General features: G+C 40.5%; 1 protein-coding gene and 1 long non-coding RNA gene across 4 annotated transcripts in view; one reads left to right on the forward strand and one right to left on the reverse strand.

Annotated features, from left to right (window-relative positions):
* The first annotated feature begins 2,870 nt into the window (after window positions 1-2,870).
* Window positions 2,871-19,614, forward strand: part of XRCC5 (X-ray repair cross complementing 5) — an 86,667-nt gene continuing 69,923 nt past the window's right edge. Inside the window, exons 1-8 of one of the 3 annotated variants that reach the window (XM_059875096.1) lie at window positions 2,871-3,041; window positions 7,257-7,370; window positions 10,183-10,366; window positions 11,314-11,362; window positions 11,888-12,010; window positions 14,845-15,036; window positions 18,116-18,230; window positions 19,425-19,563. In XM_059875096.1, coding sequence (XP_059731079.1) covers window positions 3,021-3,041; window positions 7,257-7,370; window positions 10,183-10,366; window positions 11,314-11,362; window positions 11,888-12,010; window positions 14,845-15,036; window positions 18,116-18,230; window positions 19,425-19,563 — 937 coding nt within the window. In that variant the 5' untranslated portion in view covers window positions 2,871-3,020. 3 annotated transcript variants of the gene reach the window in all.
* Window positions 17,592-18,132, reverse strand: LOC112443117 (uncharacterized). Its single transcript, XR_003031356.1, has 2 exons — window positions 17,889-18,132; window positions 17,592-17,804 (listed from the first exon to the last, which is right to left on the reverse strand). It is a non-coding gene; the product is annotated as an uncharacterized lncRNA (long non-coding RNA).

The raw sequence follows: 19,614 nt of genomic DNA on the forward strand, positions 1-19,614 counted from the left end.
AACAAGGTTCTAAATCTTTAAAAGAATTAATTTTAGATGACTTGATTCATTGCATCATTGAGGGCCATCCAGGGCTTAAGTTTTACAGTGTTGTAAAAGATTAGTGGCCAAAATCAGAAATTTCCTCCTCTTTAATTACTAACATAAGCTTGTTGAAATACTTCCTAGGCCCAAGATGGAGCCACTCCTGCCTAGGTCCCACACCAGCAAACCAAAATTTTAGATCACTTTTTTATCCCTTTAAATGCTCTGCTTGACCAGAAACACAGTACAATTGTCCCTAGCATCAGTGGGGGATTGGATCTAGGACCTCTGGGGAGACCAAATTCCGTGGATGCTCAAGTCCCGTATAAAAATGATAGGAGAGTTGGTTCTTTACGTCTGGATTCTGCATCATCGAATTAAACGAACCAGGGGTTGAACTTGATCCACAGTTGGTTGAACCTGTGGTTGCCCAACCCATGGATGTGGCGGGCCAACTGTGTGTGTAGTCAGCCAGCTCCCAGACAGCAAGCCAGCTCTGGGCTCTATACTTATTTCCTTGTTCCTTCTCATTCCAAACAAGGCTTACTATGTGCCCCACAGCTAATTAGATATTTTCTATTTTCCTCTTCCTTGTTGGTTATTATCTATCCTATAGAAGCTTCCTGCCTTTGTCCTATTTTGTGATTCTTTGAATCTGCTTCAAAAAGTGTTAAATAAAATCTGTATCACTGGCATTGTTTTCTTTAATCATTTTTAACAAGCATTTTATGTCTTTTTAATGGCATTTAAAAATCACATCAACATGGAACATCACTGCTCACATCTTTCTGGGATATAAACTTATTTCATATCTGTACTTTGTTAAGATTTTAAACTAATTTTTCCAATTGCCCATATAAACATCGTTACACCTCTGTCAGAACACAAAACCTGCACATTTTAATTTTGTATAATGTTCATAAATTCATCACTTATGTAGTTCATCAGAGCAATATCAGAACAATATCAAACTCGAATACATTTCAGCAACTTAAATTGTAATTTCAAGTTAAAATTTTTTACTTGCCTTTGTTAACTACTCCAAAGGGAAGCTTAGTCTACACTACAGCTAGAATTTAAAATATCCCTGCTGTTTCAGTTATCTCTTGTTGTGTAACAGGTAAAACTTAACTGGATTAAAATAACAATCATTTGACTTATTTGCTCATAATTCGCAATTTGGGTGGAGCCTGATGGATATGACTGGTCCATATCTCTCTAATACTAATGAGAAAAAAGAGAGAAGGAAAGAGAGGCTACACACAAGATAAAATCATGGACATAAAGCATAGAGATCTCCTTCACCATGGTGTCACCAGTAATTATTTAACTGTCATACAAAAAATACTTTAATATTTCAGCCTTAAAAGAATTCCTTGAATCAACATCTAGGTGAACTTCCTGAACTCTAAAAAGCACAGTCTAAAAGCATCTGACTCTCCTGGCTTCAGTCTGTTCGTAATTTGGGTTCCCTCAAGATCCCTCCCTCATCATGGCCTCCCCACATCTTTCCAGCTTCACATCTGTTTTTCTTAAGTCTGATTTTCAAGATGATTAGACTTAATGTTCTAGGTTGGCAGACACTTGCAAGTTGCTAGATCCTTTGTCCAATCAGCCATCAGCTTGTGGGCCATTTGGTACAGAAAATAGCCTTTTCTGTGTGAGGTTCAACTTGGGCCTGCCTCCCTCAAAGGGGCTGCAGGCTGGACAGTTTCCTTTGAAAGGGGGTGGGGAGATTGTCAGGCACCGTAATTGACAGCTGCCACTTCTAGCACATATCCCTAGATTCTTCTTCTTGAATTAAACCTCACTTCCCCCTTTCCAAACTAGGTATGTACTAAGTCACTTCAGTCCTATCTAGTTTTTGCGACTATATGGGCTAAGCCCATCAGGCTCCTCTGTCCATGGGATTCTCCAAGCAAGAATACTAAAGTGGGTTGCAGTGCCCTCCTCCAGGAGATCTTCCCCACTCCGGAATTGAACCTGCCAGTCTTATATCTCCTGCACTGGCAGACAGGTTCTGTACCACTACCACCACCTGTGAAGCTCAGGGATACTCTGAAGTATTGGCAGATCTTTAGCAGATGCTGTTCATGCCTCCAGGCCTATATACATCCCACCTCCTCTTAAAGAAAGAATGCTGTTTCCACTTTTGATTGCCTGGAAACTACTTTTCCTTCAGGAACTGGTTCTAAGGTCATCGCATCTGCTGTCTTTCCTTATCCTTCTTATAAGAAGAAACATAATTTATTCATGCTCATATACAAGTAAATCTAACTCCAGATCTCTGACATAAAACGCTGTGTTATTCTCAATGTGAGAAAAGGAGAGTGACTCTTTCGGAGAAGAGATTCCTATTTACCTAATTCTAGAAATTTGGGAAGTTCGAAGACCACAAAGTCCCTTCAGTTCAGTTCAGTCGCTCAGTCGTGTCCAACTCTTTGCAATCCCATGGACTGCAGCACACCAGGCCTTGCTGTCCATCACCAATTCCCGAAGCTTACTCAAACTCATGTCCATTGAGTCGGTGATGCCATCCAACCATCTCATCCTCTGTCGTCCCCTTTTCCTCCCGCCTTCAATCTTTCCCAGCATCAGTGTCTTTTCAAATGAGTCAGTTCTTCGCATCAGGTGGCCAAAGTATTGGAGTTTCAGCTTCAACATCAGTCCTTCCAATGAATATTCACGACAGATTTCCTTAAGTTCCTTAAAGTGAAAGTGAAGTCGCTCAGTCGTGTCCAACTCTTTGCGACCCCATGGACTGTATAGCCTACGACGCTCCTCCGTCCACTGTTCCTTAACCAGGGGACAAACGCAGTGAACCCGCGCATGCTCAGAGTCTCGACGCACAATTTCCCCGCCCCTTTCAGGCTCCGCGGGAAGCCGCTTTTGCCGCAACACTCCAGGCACTCCGGCTCCGAATCCTGTGGAACTGAGTTTCGGCGCCGCAGGTTCCCGCTCGGAAGAGGCGGTCGAGGCGCTTGTGGGGCAGCAGCATGGCGCGGTCCTGGGATAAGGTAGAAAGACCATTAAGCGTGGGCCTACGTCTATGCCTGGGGTCCGGAAAAGGTGGTTCGGCAGCAGGAATCATGGGATCACGGCGGTGCCATGGAGTGAGGAGGGGAGTTCCCGGTGGTGGGCTGATCGAGCGATGCGCTGTGAGAAAAACTGGGCATTTGGAGTCTGAAAAATGGGAATTGGAGCCTCGCCCAGTCCCCACCCCCGCCGCCTCCTCAGTCCTTCCGTGCTTACTTTATCGCCACCGGTCCACATTCTGTCCCCATCCCACTCCGACCTCTCCTCGGTACCTCTCCATCTCCAGCCTGCCTCCACCTCCTCCATTACTTCTGAATCTGGTTTGTAAAAATCTGTGAGGATGGACGTTAGTTATGGTAAGCACCAATCCCACAGTCTCGTAAAACATCAGAGAGGGATTGCAAGTGAAATAATTTGAAATGTAAAACATTCTTATTGTTGTTGTTTAGTCGCTAAGCCGCGTCTGACTCTTGCAACCCCATGGACTGTAGCCCGCCAGGCTCCTCTGTCCCTGGATTTCCCAGGCAAGAATGCTGGAGTCAGTTGCCATTTGCTTCTCCAGAGGATCTAACCAACCCAGAGATCACTGAGCCACCTGGGAAGCCCCGTTCTATTATTACCTCTATAGTAATCGAGTATCAAATATTTTGCATTTATTGAAAGCTTACTCTGATGAAGCACTGGTCTAAAGGTTTTATTCCTGTCTTACTTAATCTTCACAACAAACCCAGAAGTTGAAACGTTTTTTCTCCTTTACAGTTGAGAAAAGCAAAGCTTAAAGAAAGTGATTAGCCCCAAGGTCACCCAGTCCATAAGCAGTAGACTCCGAATTTAAACACAAGCTTTCTGCTCTCAGAGCTCTGGAGAATGTTTCTCTTGCTAGGAATCGATGATTCTCAGTGACCCAGGTTAATAACGTATGGTGATGAATTTTTTAAATAGTGTTTTCAATATAGGCAGAAAGTGGTACTTGTCTCTGAGGGATCATAGAGGTAGGCGTGTTCAGAGGAGTTGTTCATTCATCCATCCATCTGTAATCTCAAGAACTAGGCCCTTTATTAGGCAACTGGTATACAGATAAGATTGGAGAAGGAAATGGCAGCCCACTCCAGTGTTCTTGCCTGGAGAATCCCAGAGACGGGGGAGCCTGGTGGGCTGCCGTCTATGGGGTCACACAGAGTTGGACACGACTGAAGTGACTTGGCAGCATACAGATTAAGATAGGAGTTGGAGCAGGTGATCCCTAGTGCCCTCACCTCCCCATAGGGAAATAACTGATTAAAATGGTTATGAACATACGCCATGTACCTCCTTTATTCCTTTCAGCTGCTGAAAACTTTCAGCTCTAATAAAGCAGATGTTTATGGCAGGTGGACTTACAGCAAAATTCTAATACCCTCGTTGCTTCAGTGTTTAAATGGCGGGGCGGGGCGGGGGGGAGGGGGGAGGTTGGTCACTATGCCACTCACTTTCTTTTTCCTGGTTTTCTTCCTGCTGTCAGAAAAGAACTTGAGATACTACATAGACCATTCTCTGCTTTCAGATAAGAAGTTCCATACTGTGAAAGCCTTTGTTGACATTTTTTGGATAGCTGATTCCTGGCAAAGGACCTTTAGTCCTCTTTTTTTTAGAGTTTTCTTTTTTAAAAGTAGCTTTATGAACTTATTTATATATTAAGTAAGTACAGCAGCATATTTGGGGACTCTTTAACTTTTTTAAAGATTGTTATGCTCAGAGCATTGAAAGTATGGGATGTAAATTTTTTTGCTCTCAAAGGAATTTCTCCAAACATGCTATTTATAACCTGGAGCTCTCTTAATATTAGTACATTATGTTTAATTTTTTGTAAATTAGGGGAAAACTTAAATAGTCTTTCCTTTCCATAGTTTTGCCTTGCCTGAGATGTAACCAAATTAGATATCATCTGTAATGTCCCTGATAGGAGCTCACCCAGGTTTTTCAAAGAATTCTAGGGTCAGGAGATAGTTGTTTCAGAAAACAATTTCACTAATTACTTCTAGGTATCATTTTTTCTTCCCTTCAGTTTAGTTCAGTCGCTCATTCGTATCCGACTCTTTGTGACCCCATGGACTGCAGCACACCAGGCCTTGCTGTCCATCACCAATTCCCAAAGCTTACTCAAACTCATGTCCATTGAGTCGGTGATGCCATCCAACCATCTCATCCTCTATCGTCCCTTTCTCCTCCTGCCTTCAATCTTTCCCAGCATCAGGGTCTTTTCCAGTGAGTCAGTTCTTCGCATCAGGTAGCCAAAGTATTGGAGTTTCAGCTTCAGCATCAGTCCTTCCAATGAATATTCAGGACTGATCTCCTTCAGAATGGACTGGTTGGATCTCCTTGCAGTCTAAGGGACTCTCAAGAGTCTTCTCCAACACCACAGTTCAAAAGCATCATTCTTCAGCGCTCAGTTTTCTTTACTCTCACATCCAACTCTCTAAGTCCAACTCTCACATCCATACATGACTCCTGGAAAAACCATAACTGTGACAAGACAGACCTTTGTTGGCAAAGTAATGTCTCTACTTTTTAATATGCTGTCTAGGTTGGTCATAATGGACTCAAATCAATTTCCATGTAACTTCCATCTGTTAATCCTATTATCTCTCTTGCAGAGCTGTTTTTTTGTAACACAGCTGTCAACTATATGAGGATAACAGTCAGGTTCCTCTAAATCTTCTTGTCTGGTTCAAATAGCCAGTTTTTTCCACCTGTTCCTCTCATCAAAAATGCTCCAGATCCTTCTCTAACCTGCTTATTTCATATTCGGTTGTAGTTAGTCTTATAAGATGTGATGGTCAGAACTGCTCAGTTTGTCAAATGTGGTCCAGTCAGTACAAAGCATAGGTGAGACTGTCAGTCAATGTCAGATAATGTTAACTCTGGAAAAGACTTTAGATCTCATTTAGTCCACTTAGTCCAACAACTGCTTCCTGCCTCCACAGATTAGCAGTGAAGTTAAGTGATGTGCCTGAGAATGTAGCTATTTGGTAAAAAAGATGGGACTGATTCCAGGTCTCCAGATTGCTAATCTAGTCTTTTTAAAAAAAAAAAAAAAAAACATTAAACTTGTCTTTTCCTTCCATGAATTTACTACAACATTGAAAATATTTTTTACCGTACCATTTAGGACCAAAAATATTTTAGAGGGTGGGATAGGGTAAATATGGGGAATCTACTACTGTGGCCATGCCATGCTGGTGACATTTTATAATCCACCCTGAAATTGTGAGCTGCTGTTTGTTTAGGTCTCCTCCAACCCAATTCAGTTAAATTTTGGATGCCAAATGTAGGACTTTACATGTATCCGTTTTACTTTCAGTTTATGTTTGCCCTATTTCCTTAGTCCCCAGTGTGCATGATTACTAGCCAATGACTAGAGTCTTTATTTGGTTTCCTCTCCCTGCGATTCCCCTCATTCACAGGACTTACTCCTACTCATCCTTTAGTTCACCCAAGGATCGTGTCTAGAAAGTCTTTCCGCTTCCTTACCTGTCCTCTATCACTTCCACTAGTCTTGGGTAGATGCCCCTCCTATGTGCTGTCTCAGTGCCCACTGCATACCTCGGTCATGGAATATTGGGTCATTGGTGTCTGTGTCCCCTAGAAGAATAGATTTGGTGTCTTAGTCTTCATTTTAGATTCTCAGTGTACAAACTGATTCGAATTATCGGAGTATATCATTTTAGCATATATAGATTGTGACAGTCACCTATTGCCACAAAAATGCTTTATGACAAACTATACTCCAAATCAGTGGCTTGCAACAAAAGCATCTGTCCTCATGCCGTAGGGCTGCAGATCAGTTGAATTTTGGGTTTGATGGATTCGGGGCTGAGCTGGGCTGGACTTAGCTCTTGCCTGCAGGTTGTTTTCGGATCTGCTCCCCATGGGTTTATGCTCAGGCTCAGGCCAAAGGAGCAGCAGCTGCTTGGAGCATGCTCCTGTCCTGGCAGGTGAAATACTTTGTAGCTTTCAGAAATACCAGGACTACTTAAAGTTTCTCCACAGTAAAAATTCATATGTCTTACATCCATTCTCTACATTGAACAACTCCCCTCCCTTTATCATGCATCCCCTGAATATATGAGTGAAATAAGCAAAGGACATGTCCTTTGTTTTATTTTTTTAATGACCATTAATATTTTCTCACACACTCTCTGGGACTTCGTTTCTAGGCAGCAGTGGTGCTGTGTATGGATGTGGGCTTGGCCATGAGTAACTCCTTTCCTGGTGAAGAATCCCCATTTGAACTAGCAAAGAAGGTGATGACCATGTTTGTGCAGCGACAGGTAAGATTCAGAATGGTCTTGAGCTTGTAACTCATGGTTTAACTGTCTATGGCTTCAACTTAGTAGTGCAAGATGCCCGCTTCTTTATGTTGTCCACCCTTGGTATTTGGGGTAATCTGAGGAGTTATTCTTATACACACTCACGTGCAAGTCCAGCTGCCATTAGAGCCTGATGTTTTTTCTTGTCTCATTTTGGCTCCTCCACTGGATATGGCAGCTTTTCCGAAACAAGAGGCAATGTAATGTTTAAATATGTAACTGCTATAGCTAGATGACCTGGGTTTGAATCCTTGCTCTGCCATGTCACTTACTAACCTTGTTATCTTGATTAAGTCTTTCAACTACCCTGTGCCTATTCCATTTACCTTTTACTGGTTACAAACTACCCTCCCAAAACTTAATGTCTTAAATGACAGTTAAAAAAAAGTCATCCCTTGTGGTTTTGTGAGATAACTGGGTGTCTGAGACGGGTAGTTCTCTCTGAGGCCTCTCGTGAGGGTGCACTCAGTGGTGGCTGGGGCTGAGTCATCTCAAGGTTCGGTGAGGCCCTACCTATGCATCCGAGATGTCTCAGTCCCATGGCTGACAGTGTTGCCTTCTGGTGGCTGTGTGCTCAGTTGGGCCTGTCCCCCAGAACCCTTACATGTGGCCTCTCCGTGTAGCTTGGGATGCTCAGTATAGCAGTTGGTTCTAAATTTCTAAGACTGGATATTCTAAGAGACCTGGTTATGTGACTTTTATGACCTAGCTCTATAAGACCCAGAAAGTCATTTCCACTGCCTTCTGTTAGGTCACTTAGGTAGCTCACGTTCAGTGGGGGAGAAGGGGGTGGGAGCTAGACTCCCGTGCTGTTTTCAAGAGTAGCCTCTAGGTTCAGAGGGAGGAGGAATGGATGGAGGCCACTTTGAAGACGTGATGCCGCAGCGTCCTTTGTGTCAAAAGGGGGAAAATAATAGTACCTCTAAGAAGAAAGTGTTTAGAACAGTACTTGGCGTATTGTAAACACGGTATATGTTTTTATTATCATTATTACTACAGTTACTCATTTCTGCCCTTTCCACCTGGTTTGACTGCTGCTTTTGCTAAGTCCATGAAGCTCTGCTTCATCCACTGCTCTGCCGGACACCTCTGTGCTTCTTCTGGGTGTTAGCTTTTCCACTTGGAACTAGTACCTACCACCTGTCATCCTAGAGGTTTTTTTTTTTTTTTTTACAAATTCTGATAACCTGAAGCCCTAATCTAATGTCTTAAAGAAGACAAGGATGCTCTTAACCCCATTCTTGGTTATAGTAATTAGTGTCGTGACACTTAAGTAGTGGGGTTGTGGCCCCGTGTACTGTGTGTGTAGTTTTAAAGAGTAACAGTGCTTTCAGTCATTATTTGTGGCTCTGCCCCTTGCATGGGAGTCAGAGTGAATCTGGAAGGCCAGGAGACAAAACCTGGTACCACTCCATGCTGCATGCAATTTCCCTCCCCTCTCCTGGCTGAGATTCTGTCATCAAGTAAGACTACCTTGCGTCAAGATGAATACTTGTGTGGGATACAGCTAGAACTCTCACTGACCCGCCCCACCGGTGTGCTGGAGATATCTGAACCCCAGCAACTGGGACCTTCCTTCCATGTGCAACTGGCGGTTGTAGCTGGAATTGCTAACAGAGCAGAGAGAGATGAGGAACCACAGAATCCCACCCTTAACCCATAATGCAGCATTCTTCTTACCAATGGCTTATGTTAGTGAGCAGGGGGGAACAGGACTGCGTTTTGTGTCATACTATGTCTTGTTTTTTAAATTTCATTACGAAATGCTTTGTAAAAGAAGCAAGTACAGAGAACAATATAATGGAAAGCTGTTTTCCCATTGTCTAGAGCTATATCGCCCTAAAGTTTTACACTATTTGTTTGATTTCTTTTCTTTCTTAAAAAATCTTAAATTAAGGCCTCCTGTGTGTCTCCTCCTAACACTTTTCTTTCCTCTTCCTCCCCTCCTTTCCTCAGAATTTTCAGTTATTACTGTGCATATTTTATACTTTGGTTTAAGTGTATTTGTAAATAATATTTAGTATTGTATGAAGCTCTCAAAAGTATATGTCATAGTATTATGCAGTACATATAATTCCACAAGTTACTTTTTCTCAACCTTATGTTTTTGAGATTTATCCATGTTGGTAAACACTGAACAAATTCATTTTTTTTTTTAACTAGGGTATAATATTCCATTGTTAAATATTTTGCAGTGTGTTTTTGGATTCTTCAGTTGACTGTTTAAAGTTTTGCCCTGTTATGAACAGTGCTGAAGTGAACTTGAACTTTCTTGTCCCTTGTTGTCTTGTGTACATGTGTAAGGGCTTCTCTATAGTATATATACCTACAGGGGAAATTGCTGGGATATAGAATATGAACCAGTAATTTTCTTTTAATCTCTGGAAATTTTCAACCAGGGATAGTCATTCCAGAAAGACAGACTAAAATCTTTTCAAATCATCTGTAATTAGTTTTCACTGAGAATGAGAGTCTGATTTGGGTGGAAGCACATCAAAGAAACTCATCAAAAGCAGTTAGTGCCCACCCATTCCTCCACCACAAAGTGTGTTGAAAGGACAGGACCTTTAGTCAATGAAGAAGTCCACTTAGAACCTAGGAACTGTCACTGCCCATCAATCCCAGGGGCCAGTTAGCCCAGTATCCTGTTGTTGCCAATGGCCCCAGGGGCCTCCCCAGGGGAAATATGCTTGTCTTGCTCCCAGAAGGTTAATTATCTAATGGCCTCCAGGTGATATTGTATGATTTGCAGCCCTCTCACGTACTTCTGTAGGTGTTTGCTGAGAACAAAGATGAAGTTGCGTTGGTCCTTTTTGGTACCGATGGCACCAAGAACGCCCTCGCTGCTGGGGATCAGTATCAGAACATCACAGTGCACAGACATCTGATGCGCCCGGATTTTGACCTGCTGGAGGACATTGAAAGCAAAATCCAGCCAGGTTCTCAGCAAGCTGACCGTATCCTTTTTTCAGCCAGAGACGACTCTGAAGAAATTTCCTTTAACCTAGGGAATTGTCATCTAGTTCAGTGAGGTTCTTTAAGAGTCCTTGCTCTGAGTATATGGACATTTTTGGCGCTGAGGACATCATGGATGTGAAGCACATTAGGACTTAGTGTGAAATAGTTACACATTAACTGGTTGGGTGGGTGGACTCCAAGCCCATTAATTGGTTGGGTGAGTGGACTTTTAATTACACATTAAAAGGTTGGGTTGGGTGCCTGGACTCCAAGCCCTCCAGTCTGCCCTCGTGACATTGAGAGGATGGGAAGTATCAGAAGTGTGTGTGTTGACTGTGTGCAGAAGGCATGGTGGTGGCAGTAGTTAGATATGTTTGGACGTAATGCTGTACAAAGAGTACAGCCTTAGCGTTCTCCTAGCCTTCCTGCATAGAGGATATTTGTATGCCAAAAATCAGACTGATGCCCCAACTGTGAGACTTAACAATTTCTTCCACAGGTGTCCTGTTCCTCTTATTTTTTTAAACAGTGATGCCATCTCTGGTCACTGGGAGGTGCTGCTGTGCTGGGAGTGACTTACAGATGCTACATTATGGCTCACTTCATGTGTAAGAATGGGCTGTAATCACAGAAGATAAGTTCTCAATACAGTAAAATGGCATCATAATTTTTCATTAAATGAGTGGAATATGTGAGATTACCTTTCGGCTTACTTCATTTTTCCTGGTTGTATGTTTTAGGAAGTCTACTTTGATTTTTAATATATATATGGATATATGTTACTGAAATAAACTTGGAAGAAGGGCACTTGGGCAAGTACTTTTAAATCATCACACAGTCAGCCCAGTGTCCACAGGTTCCAGCACTGGGTCTCACTGGGGAAAAGTTGCATTTTGGGGGGATAAAGGGACTGTTTGACGTTATCTTCTGCCCTTAACTAGCTGAGTCCTGGATGCCCTCATCGTCTGCATGGATTTGATTCAAGAAGAAACTTTGTAAGTATCGCAGCTGAAGAGAGTTGGAGATGAACCTCTCAGTGTGGAATCAGACTGTTTGGAAAATGAACCCTTGCACGGTTGTAGTTGTGGTGCCCTGCAAACCCAGGGATTGAACCCAGGTCTCCCGCAATGCAGGTGGATTCTTTACCGTCTGAGCCACCAGGGAGGCCGGGAGAGTTCCTTGTTTATATTCTACCTTCTGAAGGCTGGAAGGGGATCCTTTTTATCATAGTGACCACACCTTTAACTGAGGTGGTTAAAGTTCGGAAATCAGAGACTTAATATTTCCATAATGCTCAAAAATTTTGCCTAAGATGTTTAAAGTGTGAGTCACAACTTTGTTGATTATGTGTTTAGTAAGAACTTAGCATCAACAGCATGTGGACTTCTAGAGTGTAATCACATTGTTAACTGGAGCTAATTGGTTCCTTACCCTTTTTCTGCTCAGTGACCAAGTACATTTGAATTTGTAGGAAATGATTCAGAAGAATGATTTGTTAATGTGCTAACTCTGTCTTCTAGAGGAAAGAAGTTTGAGAAGAGGCATATTGAAGTGTTCACTGACCTCAGCAGCCCATTCAGCAGAGATCAGCTGGATATTATAATTCATAACCTGAAGAAATCTGGCATCTCCCTGCAGTTCTTGTAAGACCATACAAATAATAATTGTGGACAGCTCTTGTGCTCTCATGATGCAGTGATAGGACCCCTTCATAGAGCGTTTGGTTTGCAGGAGTCCTCTCTGCTCTTGAGTCAGAATCTGCCACATTAATAACTTCAGCCAGCACTCATTGATTACTCTCTGTGTTCCGGTAACTCTTCTGAGTTTTGATGATAACGGGATGAAAGTCACAGTGAAACATGGGAATTTAGCTCTGTAGCAGACTCAAAGAACTGAGGAATTAGCTTGGAGAATCTCAGGGACGGGGAAGCCTGGTGGGCTGCCATCTATGGGGTTGCACAGAGTCGGACACGACTGAAGCAACTTAGCAGCAGCAGCATTAAGATCATTCAGTTCATCCCCTGTCTACATAGAAGACTTTACTCAACAGTTACCAGATTGGTAGTGTCTTCTCTTAAATGTCCTAGAGAACTGTGTCTTAAAGACAGTAGATGTTTTTAGGATAGAGAAGAATGTCAACTTGGGAACCATTTTAAACACATATGCTTATTTTTAACTCATTTTCAGATCTAAAGGATACATACACATTTGTAAAATGTAATTTGCTGTGTGTTTTTACAGATGAGGTAACAAACTTAGGGGGAAAATATATTTCATAGTTTTCTAGGGAGAGAGTCCCTCCTCTCTCAATAACTTGAATTTCCCCTCCAGGTACTTTATTTTATATCCCTTACAGAAAGTTCTTTTCACTACATTAATCCTTCCTGCTCCATCTAAAACCTGTTTTTCCTTGTCCTATTTTTTGGTAAAACCAGAGTGATAGTATAGAATGTTGAATTATTAGTTTTCTGAGGACACTCATTTTTCAGACTGAAATCTCTACCAGGAAGCCTCCAGCTCCGAGTGGTAAGCCCACGGCTTCTTTAAAATGTCTGCCCTGGGGAATTAAGAACCTCTCTTGCATGTATGTACTTCTTAAGACTGCTGAGGGGCATCTCCTTTCTGTAGAACTGTAGAAAAATAGTTCAGAATAAGCCATCAAGCTGATACTTGTTAAGATGGTACTTCAGAGAAATTAAGTGCTTTTTAAGTGATTCTTCTTACTGAGTCGAGGTTTTCTCGGCACTTCAAAAGCCCAGCGTGGTTTCTGTTCCCTGCTCATAATCTCAGATGTCTTTACATCCTTCACACGTCCTGTACTTCTGTCAGTTTCACTGGAAAGGGCTACTTTTCCTTTTGTGTGAGCAATACTGTAATCAAGCTGAGACAGAACAGAGCCTTTTCTTCCACTGGCTTGGTATTTGACTGGTTGTTTATAAAATGCTGATTGGATTGTTTAACTCTCTCTTCCTTTGCTGCAGACCTGTAGCATCCAAAGTAGAGTTTTGGGTTTTCTTGTTTGGTGTCTCCCATGTATGATTGATTCTTCTAGTTGGACCAGACCTTCCTGATCCTTGATTTTCATCATCCCTTCTTCCTGGTTGATGCTCTGGAAGCAGCAATAGTCTCATGAAACATGATGTGCCATATCCTGCTCCCTGGAAGCTCTTTTTTCATGTAATGCAGGACATATACATCTGTCATGCAAACAATATGTAGAAAAAAATGTAAATGGGAAGCTCTGTTTTAATAATGGCAAATAAAATGATAAAGGAATCACCTTAAAATCCACATGGGGTCACTAACAGATAATGTTGAGTAAACTGAAGAAGCCATTTGGGTTTCCAGGGACACAGTGGGGTGACATGCTACAGTGGAAAGAACCTTGCTCTTTCAGTCAGATGACCAGGTCTTTGCTCATCTTTAGCTATGCGGCTTTGGCTAAATTATTTTGTCTCTGTATATTCCATTTCTTTTCAAAAGATGAAGATAGAAATCTCTACCTATAATATAAAGATGAAATGAGATTGTTTATATGAAAGCATTTATAAAGTGTCATATAGATTATTATCATAAAATGTGTTTCGTTGGTTTGCTTTTCAATTTGTATATTGATTATTGACTATTCCCATGACTGTTGATCCCAATCTAGTTTTAGTCTCATTTCAGTCAAACAACTGGAGTGAAGCAAGAACAAAACTGGTTTTACTTATTTCTAGCAATTAACTGATTTCTGTATAAGAATTTTATATCTAAAATAATGATGATAATGTTTGTGGTGTAAGTATTTTAACACTTTATCTTACTGATCTTTATAATAACCTTGAGAAATCATTAATGGGCATTTGTTTGTTATTTTTGTCTGCCTAGAATGTCACCCAGCTTTTTTCTAGGAAGCATTTCTTCCTACTCTTTAACCTTATGGCTTGAATGAAAGCTGACCTTCCAGATCTGGCCCCCAGGTTACCATTGATTCCTGCTTTTGATGTTGTGCTTTTTGAATTGGAGAGTAGAGGGTTAAACCCTCAGTCCCTCTTTGGTAGTAGAATTGGGCTTTATGCACTTGAGGGTGTTCAGAAGCTATGTGGAGGAGAGAGCAGGCCAGCATAAAGGCAAATGAAGATGAAATACGGAGATAGAGTGAAAGGCTCACAGAATCCCTGTGGTGTTTGAGACTTTGGATCTAGTCATCCTAAGGCCATGTGCAGCCTCACTCTTTGAATTATTTTGTTATGTAAGCCAATAAATATCCCCCATAAAGTCCAAACCAAAGAGGTTTCAGTTACTTGAAACTGGTAAGAGTACTGGCTAAGGTAGCTGAGTGCTATTTGACAGCTGAGAAACGTAAAGCTCAGAGAAGTTGACTGACATGCCCATTTTCTCACAGCTAGTGAGTGACAGTTACAGAATTGGAACCCAGTTTATCATTTGGCTTCAGAACTTGTGTTCTTAACTACTGCTGATCTTTTCTTGGTAGTTTGCCTTTCCCGATTGGCAAGCAAGGTGGAACTGGGGACAGAGGAGATGGCAGCTTGCTCTCAGACCACCATGGGCCTTCCTTTCCTCCAAAAGGAATCACCGAGCAGCAAAAAGAAGGTATTCAGATGGTGAAAAAGGTGATGATGTCTTTAGAAGGTGAAGATGGGCTGGAGGAAATTTATTCCTTTAGGTAAGAAGTGAAAACATTGTCTACAAATTTCAGTTGTAAGCATATTCATTTCTCTTTTGATCAGAGAGCTCTCTAATGCTTTTCCTTTCCTGAGCCATTCTTGAATTAACAGTTATACTAACACTTTAATAAATACTCTGGTTTTTATTAAAAAAATGGTATACCAGCCTCTAATCCTTTTCTTTGAAGTTTGCATGGTTGGCACAAGGTTGCTCCTTTATTTCCAGGACTGTCAGGAGAGGTTGGAAATATATAGATATAATGAAAGATTTAACAAGTCAAATGATAAAAGATGAGGTGGTAGATTTCTTCTTTATGCCAAGCTTGGGATACATTTCTCAGGCCCTTCCTTGTCATACACCTAAAAAATATTCTTAATTATAAAAGTGGTATCAGATCTGAGATAATACTCAGTATCCTCTTGTCCTCTGATTTAGGTTTGGGAGGCAGTATACTATAATATAGTAATTTTTTGCCATTTATTTATTTATTTTTAGCTTTTTGACTGTGCTGTGCAGTGTGCATCCGGACCAGGGTTCAAACCCATGCCCGCTGCCGTGGAAGTGCAGTGTCTTAACCACTAGACTGCCAGAGAAGTCCCTATATATAATAGAGTGATTTTTTTTTTTTTTTTTTAAAGCTTTTGTCACAAAATAGTTTGGTCAGGCAAACACAAAACAAAACCCCCAAATTTATAACCTACTTATTCCATATGGGCTTTGTAAAGGCAAGAAATGTGAAATCCCGGAAGTACCATGTAACAATAAAGCAAGCTGCTTTTTTCAGCCATCCAGAGATGGTGGAAGAGACTGTTATTCTCTCTTGGAATTGGATATGCACTTAGTTTGAGCAAAGAACATGACAAGGGCCCCTGGCATCTAGAATGGTGTATATTTGAGGGGCTTGATTTGGTAAAAGTGGTGGCGGCATACTCTACTGCACAGTATTTCTTTTTTAGAGTTTCAGATTTTCAGGAATACTACCTAATGTTAAAGAATTCATTTCAGTTTATCAATAAATACACAAAGCACGAGCCTTTTAAATAAAATTCTTAATTGTTGAAGTAGATCAACAATTAAGATTTTTTTGAGTAGTGATAGTGTATATCTGCTCTAATTTTTCTTCTCAATCACAATTTTTACATAATTCTAATGAGCTATAGTTGATAAGTGATAAACCTGCTTTTCTAAGTATAGATACTCTTGGAAAATTGCAGGTAAATGGGGATTTTGGAAATTAAACTGTAATTTCCCAAGGGATTGGTGAAAGAATCAAAGAGGAATCCTATAAAGTGATGTTTCTTTGTCTTAGTATATGTTCTAATTATAATACATTCGAATGTGTTTTTCTAAATTATTCTCTCAAATTTGAACATGGCTTGCTTTAATGTGGGAATACATGTCTGAAGTGAACACGTTCACCATGATATTGAAAGAATTATCGGCCAATAAAATTATTGTTAAGAGTTTCTTACAGCAGGGAGGGAAATTACTATGTGTTGTCCTCACCTTTTTTTAAATGTTTATTTATTTGGCTGCACTGGATCTTAATTGCTGCATGCAGAGTCTTTAGTTGTGACACATGGGATCTAGTTTCCAGGGTTAGCACCCAGGGCCTCTTCATTGGGCGTGCAGTCTTAACCACTGGACTACCAGGCAAGTCTCTCTTCCCATTTTTGAAGCTGTGTTGATTTCAGGTCTCCCATGAAGGTATGGATCAGAACTTGGCCATCTGATATAGTAGCCATTATCCGCAGGTGGCTACTTAAATTTAAATTCAGTAAAATTACATAAAATTAAAACTCTAGCCCCTCAGTCATACTCTCCACAGTTCAAGTGCTCAGTAGCCTATTGTACAGGCACAGTTGGAAATACAGCACTTCCCTCATTGCACAGAGTGCTACAGGACAGCCCAGTGCTAGGCTTATTCTTATCTAGAAGACGTTAGTGGGAGATAACGTGACTTCTAATTTGGGGAGGTTCATATCTACTGCAGAATTTATCCAGTTGTTCTTAGATGTTACCTATAAAATGCTGATCTTCAGAACTTCCCCTGGAACAGAATCCAAACCTCTTGATTATTTTAGACATGACTCATAGTACAACTAGCAATGTCCTGTGAGGCAGGTGAAACCTGATTTCAGACCCACTCCTTCTTCAACGAATACAAAGCCAAGGTGTACCATAAGCTTTGGAGCAGAGTATCAGGTAGAATATCTACTATTCATTGTAAATTGTTCCTGAAAATCGGAGTCTCTTGAGGCCTGTTTGTCCGTAACTCTGGATAATGCCAGATAATCCTTAGTGAATTCCATAAGTTCCACCTCTCGCATGTATTTTTCTTTGCTATATTTGATCAGGAACCAGATGAAAGTAGAGTTGATCTTCACTAATGTTCAAAGGAACTAGCTCTGTACATTGTGTTTGCTACTTCCCAGTTCCCCTTCCCTGCCGACTGAGAAACGTAGGATTATTATATCTGCTTTATTTTAAGACAGTATGGACTGCTCAGTTCCTTTATCTCCTGAAAGATCATTTTCTAACTCTCTCCACAATGTGCGTATACTCATCATGTCTTTTATTTAAGAGAATGGAAACGAACTAAAGAATTGCGGAGTTAAATGACATTGAACAGTGACATTATAGGATGGAGCCCACCCTTTGATATCCTAGAGTAGGGCTTTTTATCCTGAGGTCTGTGATTTTAAGGGAGTTGTGCAAATGCATTTATGAATGTGCTTGTATCATATCCTCACAGTGTCCTTGATCCTGAAAAGAAAAAAAATGTTACAAACAACTGGCTGAGTTGAAAGAAAAGATTGAATGAGGGAAGATAGAGATGTTCCTTTTCACCTGTTAGTGAAATTCAGCTGGGATTCAGCTCCTTCCTCAGCCAACTCATTTGTACTCTGGCTCTCTCCCAACTGAGAGTTGCCACAAGTTTTGCTTGTCATCACCTGCTGTTCCTCTCTTTATGATCAACAGCATCTCACTTCTCAGTCTAGAAAACTAAATGCAACATCCAGCAAAGGTTAACATTTTAAAATTGCTGCTTTCATAATACATTTTTCTTTGTTAAGTGAGGCTCTGAGACAGCTGTGTGTCTTTAAGAAAACTGAGAGGCGTTCCATGCCCTGGTCCTGTCAACTGACCATTGGCTCCAATTTGTCTATAAAGATTGTGGCTTATAAATCGGTAAGTGGTAGGTACACATTTTTTAAAGAAATGTTACCAGGCAGACAAATGTGCTTATATAAGAAACTGGCAATTCATGTGTGGGTTATTCAAAACCATAATTACTGCTTCTCTAACTGCTCTCCCTGTTTATTTCATCTCTATTTAGCTTTTATGTAAAAAGCATGCTAGGAGAGGAACTTTTAAGAATTGTCTGTAATAGAAGTTGGTTCCCTCCTCTTTCTCTTTCTCTCCATTGACAATTGATTGTTAATCACAAGTTTCAAGTCTTTCCCTCTCCTTTTCTTTTTTAAAAGAAAGAAAATGCATTAAAAAAAAGAAAAGTTGCATTATTGTAGTATTGTAGCAGAAATACAGATACAAACCAGAGTTAAGCTCAGAGTTTTTAAAGCTCAGTCCCATCTAATTCAATTATAAATGATCTGGTAGTAATAGCATCTAAAAAATATGAGTACATTTTGACCTATTAGTGTGAAATGGCCTCTTTGTAGCGTATGTGCATAATAGCACACTTTCAAAAATGAGTTGTTTTTGGTAATGACTTGATGACATACCAGTTTGAATGTCAGCCTCTGATCCATGCCTCCACATGGCCCTCCTTGCCTTTTTTCTTTAAATGTACAAAATAAATATATAAACACACTTAAATATATAAAATGTAAAAAGCATGTTTTTTTATAAACTGTTTTTTTTTCTTTTAATATTCAAGGACTTAATTCCAAAGCATACTACATGCATGAGCACCATGGAGGTACTTCAAGGCCTAGAATAGTGTCCCTGAGAATGAGAATAAGTCTCTTGCCTTTTTTTTCCCTTTTGGTAGCTTCTTTTTCGTATTTTCTTATTGATTTCTGACTACTGATAGACTGCTTTCCCCTTTCTTCTCTATTGAAAAAGTATGGTAACAAAATGTAGGGTCTTCTTTTATTAAACAGTCTGTGGGTTTTGCATAGAAAGTGTTTGAGTATCTATGAATATTAATATTTATCTATGGATTACCCTTGGGGAAAATAAAATGTAGAAAGGATTATAAAATAAAATTTCCACAGTAAGCCAGAGACGACAAACCAGTGTAGCTGGAGTGATTGTTTTGGATTTTTTTCTGTAAAGCAGAGAATGTATTAGTTTTTCCTCTTTCTTCAGTCTGAATCCTGACTTTCCTTGTTTTCCCTTTATTTTTCTTTCGGAAATCAGATTACACAGGAGAAGGTTAAAAAGTGTTGGACAGTTGTGGATGCAAGAACTCTGAAAAAAGAAGCTATACAAAAAGAAACAGTTTATTGCTTGAATGATGATGATGAAACTGAAGTTTCAAAAGAGGATACTATTCAAGGTATTATGCCAGTGAGAGTTTCACTGTTTCCTGGAAGATTTTCTTCAAGAT

This window comes from Bos taurus, chromosome 2, assembly GCF_002263795.3.
Source record: "Bos taurus isolate L1 Dominette 01449 registration number 42190680 breed Hereford chromosome 2, ARS-UCD2.0, whole genome shotgun sequence".
Taxonomy (NCBI): domain Eukaryota; kingdom Metazoa; phylum Chordata; class Mammalia; order Artiodactyla; family Bovidae; genus Bos; species Bos taurus.